This window comes from Camelina sativa, chromosome 7 (assembly GCF_030686135.1).
Source record: "Camelina sativa cultivar CO46 ecotype springtype chromosome 7, ASM3068613v1".
Classification (NCBI taxonomy): Eukaryota; Viridiplantae; Streptophyta; class Magnoliopsida; order Brassicales; family Brassicaceae; genus Camelina; species Camelina sativa.
This window is the reverse complement of record NC_141886.1, coordinates 25414035-25426774: the sequence shown is the minus strand read 5'-3', so window position 1 is coordinate 25426774 and position 12740 is coordinate 25414035. Positions and strand designations below refer to the sequence as shown.

The window sequence follows — 12740 nt, the reverse complement described above, 5'->3', positions numbered from 1 at the left end:
TTTTTCAGTTTCAAGAGTAACAACGTAATTAGTCTGAGGGCGTGAATGGTTGCAGCGGTTGGGGCGGACAAATCCCCTGCGGATCAGACCGCTTTTTATTTACCATTCATCATGTGTAGTTCGTAGTGGTGCGGTCTACAGAAAACATAAACAAAACCGTAGCGGACCAACTGCGGACCGCTTTTCCTTACAAATAGAATTAGACCACTGCGGTTTGTTGTCCACACTTAAAACAGGGTGGTCTGGTCCGCAGACGGATTTGTCCGCTCCAACCACAGTTACCATTCAGACCCTGAGTTATATGTTTATAATATGGACCTCTATTTACATGTTTTTAAGTGGAAAAAGTTCATAAAAAAAAAATCAAAGTTAATATCTTCAAGAGTTAAATCTTGGTTCACGAAAGTGATTAGTATACTTTTGAAAGGAAAAGATTTGAGAAGGTGCTAATTTTATAATTAGAATTATCGAAAATTAGTTATCTTTTGTGAACTTTGTTTTAATTAGGATGTTACATGAAAAAATATGAGGGACTAATATTGAAATTGGTAAAAGCAATTTGGGATTATTTTAGTTTATAGATTGACATTTTGTTTTTTTCATTACGTAAAAATTGTAATGAATTTTTGAGACACCAAAATGATATTTGACTTATATATTCTGCCTTTACATTATCTTTCTTTTTTTTCCTATTTTTCTGTTCTAATTTTCTCACCTGTTTCTTAAAAATAATATTTAAAAAAATATTAAGAATTTGCCCACAAAATTATTTACAAAAAACAAAGAATTTTTATATGAAAAATAATCTACCTGATGGATCCATTTGCTGTTATATGTCACTAAACAGAACATATCCGAGTCTCATGGTAAGACCCCTTTTTGGTGGTTGTTACCGTGTTTATAAATTAGTTACTACGTTCTTTTAAATGTTTAAAGCATCAGTTTCTGAATCATCTTTAGATAAAATTAAATTAGTTATGATTAATATATATGGAAATAAGAAAACCGAATTTATATTTATAGCTTTTGTTAAGTTACCTTAGCACATCTAAATATGTGATTCTAATACTAAAAGTCTAACTTACACATATACCACAGATTAAATCTAACAAAACACTTCTTTTTTTTGGTAGCCCAAAACACTTAAAATTGTAATCATTTAATTTTAATATTAAACTTAAATCTTTCAAAAGCTAATTTTATTATATATAAAAATAAAAACTACTATCTCTTATTTTCTTTTCTTATTAATGTTGTTATCCTTAAATACAAAAAAATTGGTAGTGATATATAATTTTCAAAATCTCCTATTTGAGTAAGGGTCAACTTCTAGAAGTGTAAATCTCTATTTTAAGACGATTTTTTTTTTATATAAGATGTAAATGGTTTTTAAAAAATGATCTAATAGGAAATAACCGGTATAAAATGGGATCAAGAAATTCAAAAAATAATGACATTGGCCGTGTTCTTTTCACAGTCACAACGACAGCAACCAGAAAATAACACTGTTTTGGGAACAAATTCAACATAAATGAGTCGCTCCGACTATGACAGCAAGCAAAAACAGTTTTTAAGATCAACGCTGGTATTTCCAGCGACTGTTGAAACTCTGTTTTTTCTTAATTTTTCAGTCGTTGTGACAACAGCGGCTCCCTACTTTACCGGACTACAAACCATTTTGGGCTATTAATTTGTGTTGCATTCACTGCATCTGCGATTGTAAAAAGAACACGGCCATTATCTAAACTGTTTCTCATAAAAAGTTGGACAAGAAATAGAGGTAAAAATAAAATAGTATAAAATTTAAATGTTTAAATTTTATTGTGGCTTTCAAATATAAAATAACTAAATTCAAATTCAATTCTCTATTTATTTCAAAATATCGAGACATTAAATAATGGGTTAGAGAAAGAAACGTGTAATTTAGAAAATAAAAATCATTATCTAAACTATTTTTGACAAAATACGGGACGAAAATTTTGGGAACACGAATTCCAGCAGAACATATGCGAACATACTATTTACTCATGTGAATTACGCGGAATGGAGTATTTCGGATCAAAAAATTTTACACATTGCAAGCAGATATATTAGACGGATTTGAACGCTTGACAATTATATTTAGGTCATCTGGAAATTCTATGATACGCAACGGGATGGATATGGACAAGTAGGCATAACATAGGTACGATTACGGTTTATTAACTATCGGTTATGGTTATATACGGTGCATTATTTGATGATATGATACATTTGATATTATTTGATGATATAATACAGTTGATATTATTTATTTTTAGTTGATATGCTCTTTTATTGTAATCATATATCTATATATCATACTATTCATGTTAAATAAATAATTATTAGTATATTTTATTATATTTTAAAAATAGTTAGGTAAAAAATGTATATTTTAACTATCTGATTGACTAACGGTTTTGATACGATTACGGTAATTAACAGTTACAATTAATATAAATTTAACCATATATTTATGATTAACGGTTAAGGTTTCTAAATGTTATATACGGCTACGGTCCAAAATACGATTATGGTTTAGTTTTGATTATGCCTAAGGACAATATCACTTTCTCATTGTCTTCAAATTTAGTTGTCTTCTTTATTGATATTAAAAAAAATCATCATTCATTTGTGAAACTAAACCAAATATCAAACTGATATGCGTTCAAATTATGTATATGTTATACCAAATAAATATTTAAAGTTAATAAAAATTAAATTTATAAAGAGAGAATACATATATTCTGTCTAAACCTATTATAATAAATATAGTCGAATATGTATTATTTAAAAAAGAACAGTTATGAGACAAAAAAATTTGACGCATAGAGAACCAAAAGAGTATCCCGTTCCAAAATATATACATCTAGGTTAAATACATAAAATAAATGAAACTGAAGCTGAATCCAAATTTGATTTAACTCCCCTAAACAAACAGTTTTAAATGTCAATTGTTTGTATTAGCTTAAAATAATATACACATAATATCACTTATCTTAATTTATTTATATATATATATATATCACTCATGCAGGTATAAGTAGAGGTTTACGTGAAATTTTTTCAATTTTAAAAATATTTACGCAAATATAACCCCGCACGTATGTGCGGGTCCGAACCTAGTAATTATATTAAATAATAGATAGATCTGATCGTTCTCTAGTTATTAAATTTCATAGGTATGTAAAACCTATAACAGTTATCCTAATCGAAAAATAATCATTTTTAGATCGAGATTATTAAAAAAAATTAAGAGATAATAAAATGAAGCATATAATTTTTTTTAAGAGAAAAAGTAATAAAAAGTATTGTTAAAAAAAGAAAGAAAAAATAAATTAACAAGTTACTAAAAACGAAAAAACAAAAAGGATTTAAATTATTATAATTTTTTTTTGTCAAACAGGATTTAAATTATATAAAAACGAAAATTCATTGAAAGACAAAGAGTGTGGGGGACACGAGAGTTGCACGTGATGTAAATAAGTCAATAGGGTAATTAATACAATAGGGGGGTGGTGACTCTGACAGGGAAGTTAATACAACACGGAAACTCGTTTCCTTTCTCTCTAATTTTAGCTTTTAGGTTTTTTTTTCTTTTTCTTGTAACAATTTTAGTTTTACAATATTCAACCTTTCTTTTGCTTTCTCTGATCTCTCAAATTCCAAAAACCTTCGAAATCCAAACACATTTTTTGAACCTCACCACTCTCTCATTTACATCGTTCTTCCTTTTTTGGCCCCGGAGGAAGAATGTCGATGACAGAGGCAGTGGTGACAAAGATCCATCCATAAATGATAGTGTTTGTTTCCCATTACAATTGGTCTCTCTAGGGTTTTGGAGGATTTAGACCTCTATAATGGGGAATTGCTTTGGATCTTCCTCAAAGAATGAGGATGTTAACGTTGACGACTCCTCAGTGAACTCCAAACCCTTTTCACGTAAGCCCCTTTCTCATCTATCTCTCTATTTGATCTAATTGTTGTTCCAATACGGACAGAGCTACATTGTCCTGGATTCTCGTAGTCTAGCTGAATGTGAATGTGAATGTGAATTGAAGACGAAATATTTGGGTTTTTGAGGTGTTCTAGCTGACTTAAGAATTTCTATGTACTGCTAATTAATGAAGTCTTACTCGACTAAGCATAGGAATGTCAGAAGCAGATATGAAATAGGTTTTTTTTTTGTAGTTACTTGATTCATCTCTAGTGGTACGTACAGAAGCAGAGAGGGCTTTAATTCCCCTGTTCTTAAATTATTAATTGTGCTGTTGATAATTTTCCCATCCCACCTTTGATGTCAGAATGTGGTATTGTTCTGGTCCAGGAGCTAATAGTGATACTGGAAGAAGCTCGAATCTTTCATATCCATGGAGTTTAAAGCCTCTGATTACAAGAAAATGTGAAGCTAACAGCACTCTACCTGCACCGCGTGAAGAAGGAGACATCATGCATTCTCAATATCTGAAGTCATTTACCTTAGATGAGCTAAAGAATGCTACTGGAAACTTCTGTCCAGAGAGTCTAATTGGAGAAGGAGGGTTTGGCTTTGTTCACAAGGGCTGTGTTAATGGTGGACCTGCTGGAATCGAAGTCGCTGTTGCTGTAAAGAAGCTTAAAACTGAAGGGTTTCAGGGACACAAGGAGTGGGTGGTAAGCTTCTTTTCTAATTACTTTATTATGATTTCCTTTGAGGCTATATATACCCTTTTAAAATATTTACATGTGTATGCTTTCTTTCTAAAGAGGGAAGTGAATTATCTTGGAAGATTGCATCATCCAAATCTGGTGAAACTGATTGGGTACTCCTTGGAAGACGAACAACGTCTTTTGGTTTACGAGTATATGCCTAATGGTAGTCTTGAAAATCATTTGTTTGAGAGTAAGTAAGAATTAAAATCCAACATTTATGTTTATGTTACTTTGCATTGTTCATGACCTGATGAATCTTGTTTATTCTAGGGGGTTCTAATGTGCTTTCTTGGTCACTGCGTATGAAAGTGGCGATTGGTGCTGCTCGTGGGCTTTGTTTTTTGCACGAAGCTAAGGACCAAGTCATTTACAGAGACTTCAAAGCAGCAAATATCCTTCTTGATTCAGGATTCAACCCAAAACTCTCGGACTTTGGATTGGCCAAAGAAGGTCCAAAAGACAACCGTTCACATGTGACAACCCAAGTCATCGGTACAGAAGGTTACGCAGCTCCGGAATATCTAGCAACAGGTTTCTCTTTGTTTGATGGTTTCATTTGCTCCAATTTCAATTAACAACGACATAACATGATATTTCTAAAACACATTTATTGGTCTCTGCTTTGGTCTCTGTCAGGTCATCTAACAACGAAATGCGACGTCTACAGCTTTGGTGTAGTCTTGCTAGAGATTCTATCTGGACGTAGAGCAATAGACAAAACCAAAGCTCGAGAAGAAGAATACCTAGTGGAATGGGCGACACCTTACTTGCGAGACAAGCGAAAAGTGTTTAGGATAATGGACACGAAACTTGTGGGTCAATACCCTCAGAAAGCAGCGTTTATGATGTCTTTCTTGGCTTTACAATGTATTGGAGAGGTTAAAGTTAGACCATCGATGCCTGAGGTCTTGTCTCTTCTTGAGAAAGTTCCAATTCCAAGACATCGAAAGAGTAGAAGCAGAGGTTTTGCTACTAACTCTTCTTCCAAACGGTTTCTCAGACACCCTAATTAAGAACTAAAAACTCTTTGGCTTTCGGATCGTTTCTTTTGTGGAAGTGGAATATAAAAACCTCTTTTTGTTACTTCATTGATAAATTATGAAATATAGAAAAGAAAAAAGGAAAAAAAAGCTTGGCCATGATCTATAATTAAGTTTTTAACCATACGTTACATCTTGTAATCTTAACTGAGCACACCTCATTCAGTTAGTGGCTATTAATTATGTTTATACACAATCATCATGATCATTGTTATGTGTAATGTACGTATATAAGAACATGTACATAGTCTACAGTCTACACATATGTGGATTGTATATGTACTAGTAACTATCATCAGTACTGGTAACTATTTACTCGAAATGATTGCATGTCATATATGCATGGAGAGACGAAAAGAGAAGTCTAATCCAAACCAAAACGCTTCTAACAATATAACCACCACTAATTAACATTAATCATATCTCTCGTAACTCCAAATTTAACAGGGCTATCAATTCGCCGTCAATACTCAATACCCCACTTCTAATAGTTTCATCATCACTAAATTCCGCTTTTATTCTCTCTCCATATCTTACTACTGTGCTACTCTCTCATCTGAATGCATAATATATAAATCTTTTCTCCCTCATCGATTTTTACAACACAACTTCTCTCGCTCTCTCTCTCCCTTCCTCTCTACAATGGCTGATCACAAAACCAAAGAAGATAAGCCATTCTCATTCCTAACTCATTCACCATCATTTGATCAAAGGTCAATTTCTTGTTTAGAGGTTAATTGGTTAATAGTAGTATTTATGTTTTCTTATAATTTAATTTCTCTGTTTTTGTTTTTTTGCAAACGCATGCAGCTCCTTAAGCTATCCTCTATTTGACTGGGAAGACGATCTTCTTGCTCTCCACGAAAGCTCTGCCTCTCAATCTTTTCCTTTGACTACAACTTCTCTGCCATTACCTGATCTTGAACCTTTGTCTGAAGGTATACAACATATAGTTTTAGAGTTGTCAGATACATAATTACATATATATGTATATGTATGTAGAGGTGTCATGGGTCTTGCTTTGTTCTGTAGATTTACTCAATTCATACAGCTCTGGATCATGGAACGAAACAGAGCATAACAGAGGATATGGTGGTGCTTCATCGGAACACAAGACTAAACATAGAGCAGTGCAAGAGACGACAAAGAAGAGGAAACTTAACGAGAGACGCAGAGAAAATAGCGTCAGAATCATCAGCGATAATACTACTACCTACACGACTTGTCCAGCTTCAAAGGCATTGTCAATGGAAACTGTCTCCCGCTACTTCTATATGCCTATAACTCAAGCTGCTATAGAGCTCAACGTTGGTTTAACTCTTCTGAAAAGAAGATGTCGTGAATTGGGTATTCGGAGATGGCCTCATCGCAAACTCATGAGCCTAAAAACTTTGATCAGTAACGTCAAGGTATGTAGAAACAAGACATTAAACTCAGTATTAATTGTTTTTTTGGATTAGTGAATTGAAAATGTTTTTAATTCTCTGTGATTAGGAGCTGCAGAAGATGGAAGGCGAAGAGAATGCAGGGAAACTGCAGAACGCGTTGAAAATGCTGGAGAAGGAGAAAAGGACGATTGAGGAGTTACCAGATTTGGAGTTTGAGGAAAAGACAAAGAGGCTGAGACAAGCTTGTTTCAAGGCTAACCACAAGAGGAAGAAGAAGAGAAGTCTCAAGTCCGATCAGGCTCATATAGCTTCGTGTTCAAGCAGCGGATCAGTCGCTAGTGATGAGTCGGTTAATGATGCAGTAATGGAGGAGAGTGATGAAGAGGTCAAGTATCTCTTGTGTGGTTTCTCAAATGAGTTTAGTAGTGGTTTGTGATTCTGTTTTTTTTGGTGATTGTAAAGGCAAATGCTTTTGACTAATTCAATAAACAAACAAAAAAAAACATAAAATATGATACTGAATAATACCACCTTGAAGAGCATTAACATTAGTGTACGGTAGATGCTACTAACAAAGAAACAAAAAGAGAGAGATAGGAAGAAAAGGGATAGACCTCATCTTTTTGGTTCTTAAACATTAAGCTTCTCAATCTCTCTCCTTAGAGCATTAGCTCTGACCAAACTCCCAATGGTGTTCACAGCCAACTTGATGTCTTCCAAAGGACTACCTGGGGCAACCCTCTTGTACAGATAACTATCAAATGTCATCTTCTGAACATACTCATCAGCACACATCTCCACAAACGCTTCTCTAGCTGGATTCGATCTGTAAAATACTTTCTGCAACACATCAAGGACTCTGTACGTAGGCAAGTATGTCTTATCCCATTTCTCCAAGTACTTCCTCAAGTCCCCTTCATCAATCATCTTCTTACCTGTTGTCAAACCACACATAGACTTTAGGATTCACTACAAAACTTAAAACTCAAGAACCTGAAAAAGGCGGTTTTGTTTTAACTTACCATTCTGTGAACCTTCAACAATGGCTTCAGCACACATTCTACCACTCTTAGCAGCAAAGTAGATCCCTTCACCAGAGCATTTAGTCACATAACCTGCAGCATCACCAACAAGAGCCACTCTTTTCGAGAGCCTACGTGGTCTCGGGTGTTCAGGAATAGGATGAGCCTCAACACGGATGATCTTGCCTCCCAAAATCTTGTCTTTGGCTCTGTTACGAGTAGCGAGCTGGAACTTCTTGATGTCACCTTTGTGAGTCACAGTCCCTGTTCCAACAGCTACATGGTCGCACTTAGGGAACACCCAACCATAGAAATCTGGAGACACATCATCTCCAACATACATCTCAGCTAAATCCTCATAGTAAGTCATTTTGTCATCAGGAATCCTAATTCTCTCCTGAAAGATTCCAACTAAAACTCCATAAAAAACATGATCTTTCAAAAATCCTAAACAGCTCTACTGATCAACCAACAACCATTAAACTCAAAGAAGTTAAGGGATTTGACCTGAAACGCAATGGCGTAGTCGTAATCACCAGCATCAATAGATTTAGCAACCCTAGAGTTAGCTCCATCAGCACCAATGACAGCATCAACCTCCATTGTCTTCTTTGTTCCCGTAGATCCAGTTTTGCCATCGTACTCAGTGTAATGCAGAGTGTAGGGCGAGTCCCAGTTCTCAGGATGATCCATCTTGAGGAAGAGACCGTTAATAACAGTAGCACCATTCTTCTCAGCACGTTCCCTCAGGTACTGGTCAAGCACTTCTCTTCTCACCATACCAATATACTCATGCTCCTTAAGCGTACGGCCAATGTCAACAGCGATGTTGGAAGGCGATATCATCTTCATCTTCGTCACTCTACGGTCAATGATGTCCAACGGCAAATTGAACTCTCCGACCATACAGAGAGGGATGGCGCCACCGCAGGGCTTACAGTTGTCCATCTTACGCTCGATGAGAACCGTCTCGATACCTCCTTGAGCTAGAGTCTCAGCAGCAGCTCCGCCTGCAGGACCACCACCGATGACGGCGACGCGGAGCTTACGGTTGGAGAGTTTGGGAGTGGATCTGGCTGCGGTAACACGGAGAGAGCTGCTACGTCGTTGAGGGAGAGAAAGTGATGACGGTACATGATGAGAGACGAAGTTGGTTTGCTCCGTTGATGATTGACGTAGACCGGTGAAGGATTTGAGTGTAACCGTCGCCATTGTTCTTTAGAGAAAAGAAGCTTTGAGGAGTTCTGTGAACACACACACACACACGCACTTCAACAATGGAGTCTCTCCCTCTCTCGGCCTCTCGCTGCTTCAGTTTTGTTTTGGTTAAATGTGTTTTTGTTTGAGTGGATTAGAGATATTGTTAGAGATTTCCGAGGAGTATATACCGTTGGATTAAGAAATGGACGGTGATGATGAGATGAGGATAAAGTTACGGGTTTGTGTTTTCTTTCTTTTGTGTAGATGTGGTGCCCATTATGTGGACCAAACGGCTGTGTTTTGGCCACGTAGGATAAGTTATATAACTAGTATGTTGTGTGTGTCTTTTTGATCACTTATTTTTATGGGCACAAGACATCCGTAGACTTTGGTTCACACAATTATGGTTCAATGGATATTTCAGTATTTTACTTCTTTTTTTTTCTTTTTTTTTTAATGACCAAAGGATTTTGAATAAAAATTAATTTGTATGTCCGGTTTTAAAAACACTGGCTTTTTAAAGGTACAATCAGACCAAAATAATGTCCAAATTGCGGGTTTACTATCTTAACCGGCCCGGTTAGTCTGGATTTTTCAAAACACTTGTAGATCAAAGTATTAAAGGTCCCCCCCCCCAATTATTAACTCACTCTGTTTTATACAAGTACATACTCTGTTTCAGTCAGAAATAGCCTTGTACTATACACACTCTTTATTGTCCAACGGTCTCAAACGCTCACCTTTTGGTTATTTTACGAGAATAACCCACTCAATCACCTTGATTTCACCCAGCAGCCCAACCATTCACCTTTGGTCCATTGGGCTTGATACTGTCCGATGAATCATGGGCCATGATTAAACATTTTCCAATCTTAGCCCACGTGAAAGAAAACAAAAACAAAAAACAAATTCTGGACAAACATGGAAAGTGGAAACTTTAGAATCTTCTATTTTTTTTTTAAAAAAAATCTCCTTTCTTTGGCATGAATAGTATTTTTTCATTAACAAATGGTTCTAGTGATATTTTAGTAAGAGTAACTTCTACCTCCTACTAGCTAGAGTCACGAAAAAGCAAGTGAAGAGTACATGCATGAGGAAAATCGTCAGAGTTTAATAGAGGTTTTTGTTTTTTTAAAGAGGTTTTAGTTTTTTTTTTCTTTGAGAGGTTTTAGTTTAGTTAACACTACAACGAAATATTCCGCATTAAGGTAAAACTGATATCTGGTGTTACTCGATAAATGAGTTCTTAAACCCCAAACTTGAAACTATTTACTGCAAGATTTGATAATTCCCTAAAATGACAAGATTTCAAGTTTACGGACAAGAAACGGTTACAACTTACGACACCAACACGAGGAAAGAGTAGTTGAAGTAGGTTTGAATCAAACATAAAACAAAAATAATTATTAAAGAAGAAAGAAAAACAAAATCAGTTGGTTCATCAACTCAAAATCTACCTTCACCTCTTTAGTCTCACATTACTCCTCCACCTTTCTTACTAATTAGTCCTATTTTTTCACCTCCAAAACCCTTTAAAAACCCACCAAATTAACAAATCTTTTTCAATCAACAAACATTTTGAATTGGCGACATGAAGTTTTGCGCAATATTATTGTTGTTCATCCTTCTTGGAATCAACGGCTACGATTGCAAGATAGTCCAGTTTATATTCGGAGATTCATTGTCTGATGTAGGCAACAATAAGAATCTACCAAGAAGTTTAGCGACAGCGAATCTGCCCTATTACGGGATTGATTTTGGCAATGGTTTGCCTAATGGAAGGTTCACCAATGGCCGCACTGTTTCAGACATTATAGGTAAGTCATGTTTATGAACTTATAAATTAATCAATAATCATGGTATAGTATGTGAATTACATTTTAGTACAATCTTATAATTTTTTTGGTTAACAAATTTTAGGTGATAAAATTGGGTTGCCAAGACCAGTAGCCTTCTTGGATCCATCAATGAATGAAGATGTAATACTTGAAAATGGAGTGAACTATGCTTCAGGAGGTGGTGGAATCTTGAATGAAACTGGTGGTTATTTCGTAAGTCTCGTGAATATATGATGTTATAATTATAAAAATATATTTGATAAGATCCATTCATCAAAGAAATGATGTTTTTATTTTTTCATGGGGGTTGTATTTGTGAAGATCCAAAGACTTTCTCTGTGGAAGCAAATAGAATTATTCCAAGGGACACAAGATGTAGTTGTGGCAAAGATAGGAAAAAAAGAGGCAGACAAGTTCTTCCAAGATGCTCGATACGTCGTCGCTCTAGGCAGCAATGACTTCATTAACAACTATTTGATGCCTGTCTATAGCGACTCTTGGAATTACAATGATGTAACCTTCGTAGACTACTTAATGGAAACACTTGAATCTCAACTCAAGGTTAATTAGTCTACACAAATTCAACACATTCACTTCAATTTTTGTTATCTTTTATATATGAATCGACTGATACATATATATTTGTAATGTTATAGGTCTTGCATAGTTTAGGAGCGAGGAAGTTAATGGTGTTTGGGCTAGGACCAATGGGTTGTATCCCACTACAAAGAGCTCTAAGCCTCGATGGCAAATGTCAAAACAAAGCGAGTAATCTTGCTAAGAGATTCAACAAAGCTGCCTCCACAATGCTCCTCGATCTCGAGTCCAAGCTCCCTAATTCAAGCTACAAATTTGGTGAAGCCTATGACCTCGTCAACGACGTCATCACTAACCCCCAAAAATACGGTAACATACAAACTTTGATATAGTCAAAAGAAGCATTTACTTACGACATTTTTCACACAAAATTTTACATAAAGGTCATAAAAATACCAAAAAAAAAATTATCGGATTAACTTATTTAAATGTTTGTGTGCAAAATATTATAGGGTTTGATAACTCGGATTCGCCGTGTTGCTCGTTCTACAAAATCAGGCCGGCGCTGACATGTATCCCGGCGTCAACATTGTGTAAAGACAGAAGTAAGTACGTGTTTTGGGACGAGTATCACCCCACCGACAAGGCCAACGAGCTCGTTGCTAATATACTCATCAAAAGGTTTGACTTCATGCGTGCCGATGACGGTACCTCCCAGGCTCCTTCTCCAGCGCCAAATATTGCTCCTTCTTCCGACACTAACTGATCCAATTGATGTCTAAGTTATATGTATATTGTTTGATCATGTTGTGGAGAGCTTCGTTTTCCAATTCCATTTTAATCATGTGAAACAATAATGTTTTATTATATGTATTTTGTTATTCATTCTGTTGTATCTGTTAATTTCCAGAATTTGTCTTATAATAGTAAAGTTATTATCATGTTTGAGGTGGTTGTGTGTCCTCCACTGTCTTCAGTGTCTCTCCACCAAATAAAACGAAA

General features: G+C 35.4%; 4 protein-coding genes across 5 annotated transcripts; 3 read left to right on the top strand and 1 right to left on the bottom strand.

Annotated features, from left to right (window-relative positions):
* The first annotated feature begins 3425 nt into the window (after positions 1-3425).
* Positions 3426-5796, top strand: LOC104702175 (putative serine/threonine-protein kinase PBL3). 2 transcript variants are annotated; one of them, XM_010418003.3, is made up of 5 exons: positions 3426-3963; positions 4349-4674; positions 4768-4903; positions 4984-5244; positions 5350-5796. In XM_010418003.3, the coding sequence occupies exons 1-5, from the start codon at positions 3882-3884 to the stop codon at positions 5724-5726; spliced, it is 1182 nt and encodes a 393-aa protein (XP_010416305.1). In that variant the 5' UTR covers positions 3426-3881; the 3' UTR covers positions 5727-5796. The 2 variants fall into 2 exon arrangements, with proteins under 2 accessions (XP_010416305.1, XP_087313131.1); XM_087457005.1 differs by having other exon boundaries at positions 3551-3963; positions 4326-4674.
* A 599-nt stretch (positions 5797-6395) lies between these two features.
* On the top strand, positions 6396-7577 carry LOC104713086 (protein RKD2). The gene is made up of 4 exons (XM_010430131.3): positions 6396-6466; positions 6564-6691; positions 6786-7162; positions 7248-7577. Exons 1-4 carry the CDS (start codon positions 6396-6398, stop codon positions 7575-7577), a joined length of 906 nt encoding a protein of 301 aa, XP_010428433.2.
* LOC104713087 (geranylgeranyl diphosphate reductase, chloroplastic) lies at positions 6537-9762 on the bottom strand. Its single transcript, XM_087457004.1, has 3 exons — positions 8671-9762; positions 8164-8560; positions 6537-8076 (listed from the first exon to the last, which is right to left on the bottom strand). Exons 1-3 carry the CDS (start codon positions 9373-9375, stop codon positions 7772-7774), a joined length of 1407 nt encoding a protein of 468 aa, XP_087313130.1. The 5' UTR covers positions 9376-9762; the 3' UTR covers positions 6537-7771.
* Positions 9763-10798: 1036 nt separating this feature from the next.
* On the top strand, positions 10799-12679 carry LOC147941693 (GDSL esterase/lipase At1g74460-like). Its single transcript, XM_087456487.1, has 5 exons — positions 10799-11180; positions 11284-11414; positions 11523-11762; positions 11858-12107; positions 12251-12679. The coding sequence occupies exons 1-5, from the start codon at positions 10955-10957 to the stop codon at positions 12502-12504; spliced, it is 1101 nt and encodes a 366-aa protein (XP_087312613.1). The 5' UTR covers positions 10799-10954; the 3' UTR covers positions 12505-12679.
* Positions 12680-12740: the final 61 nt, after the last annotated feature.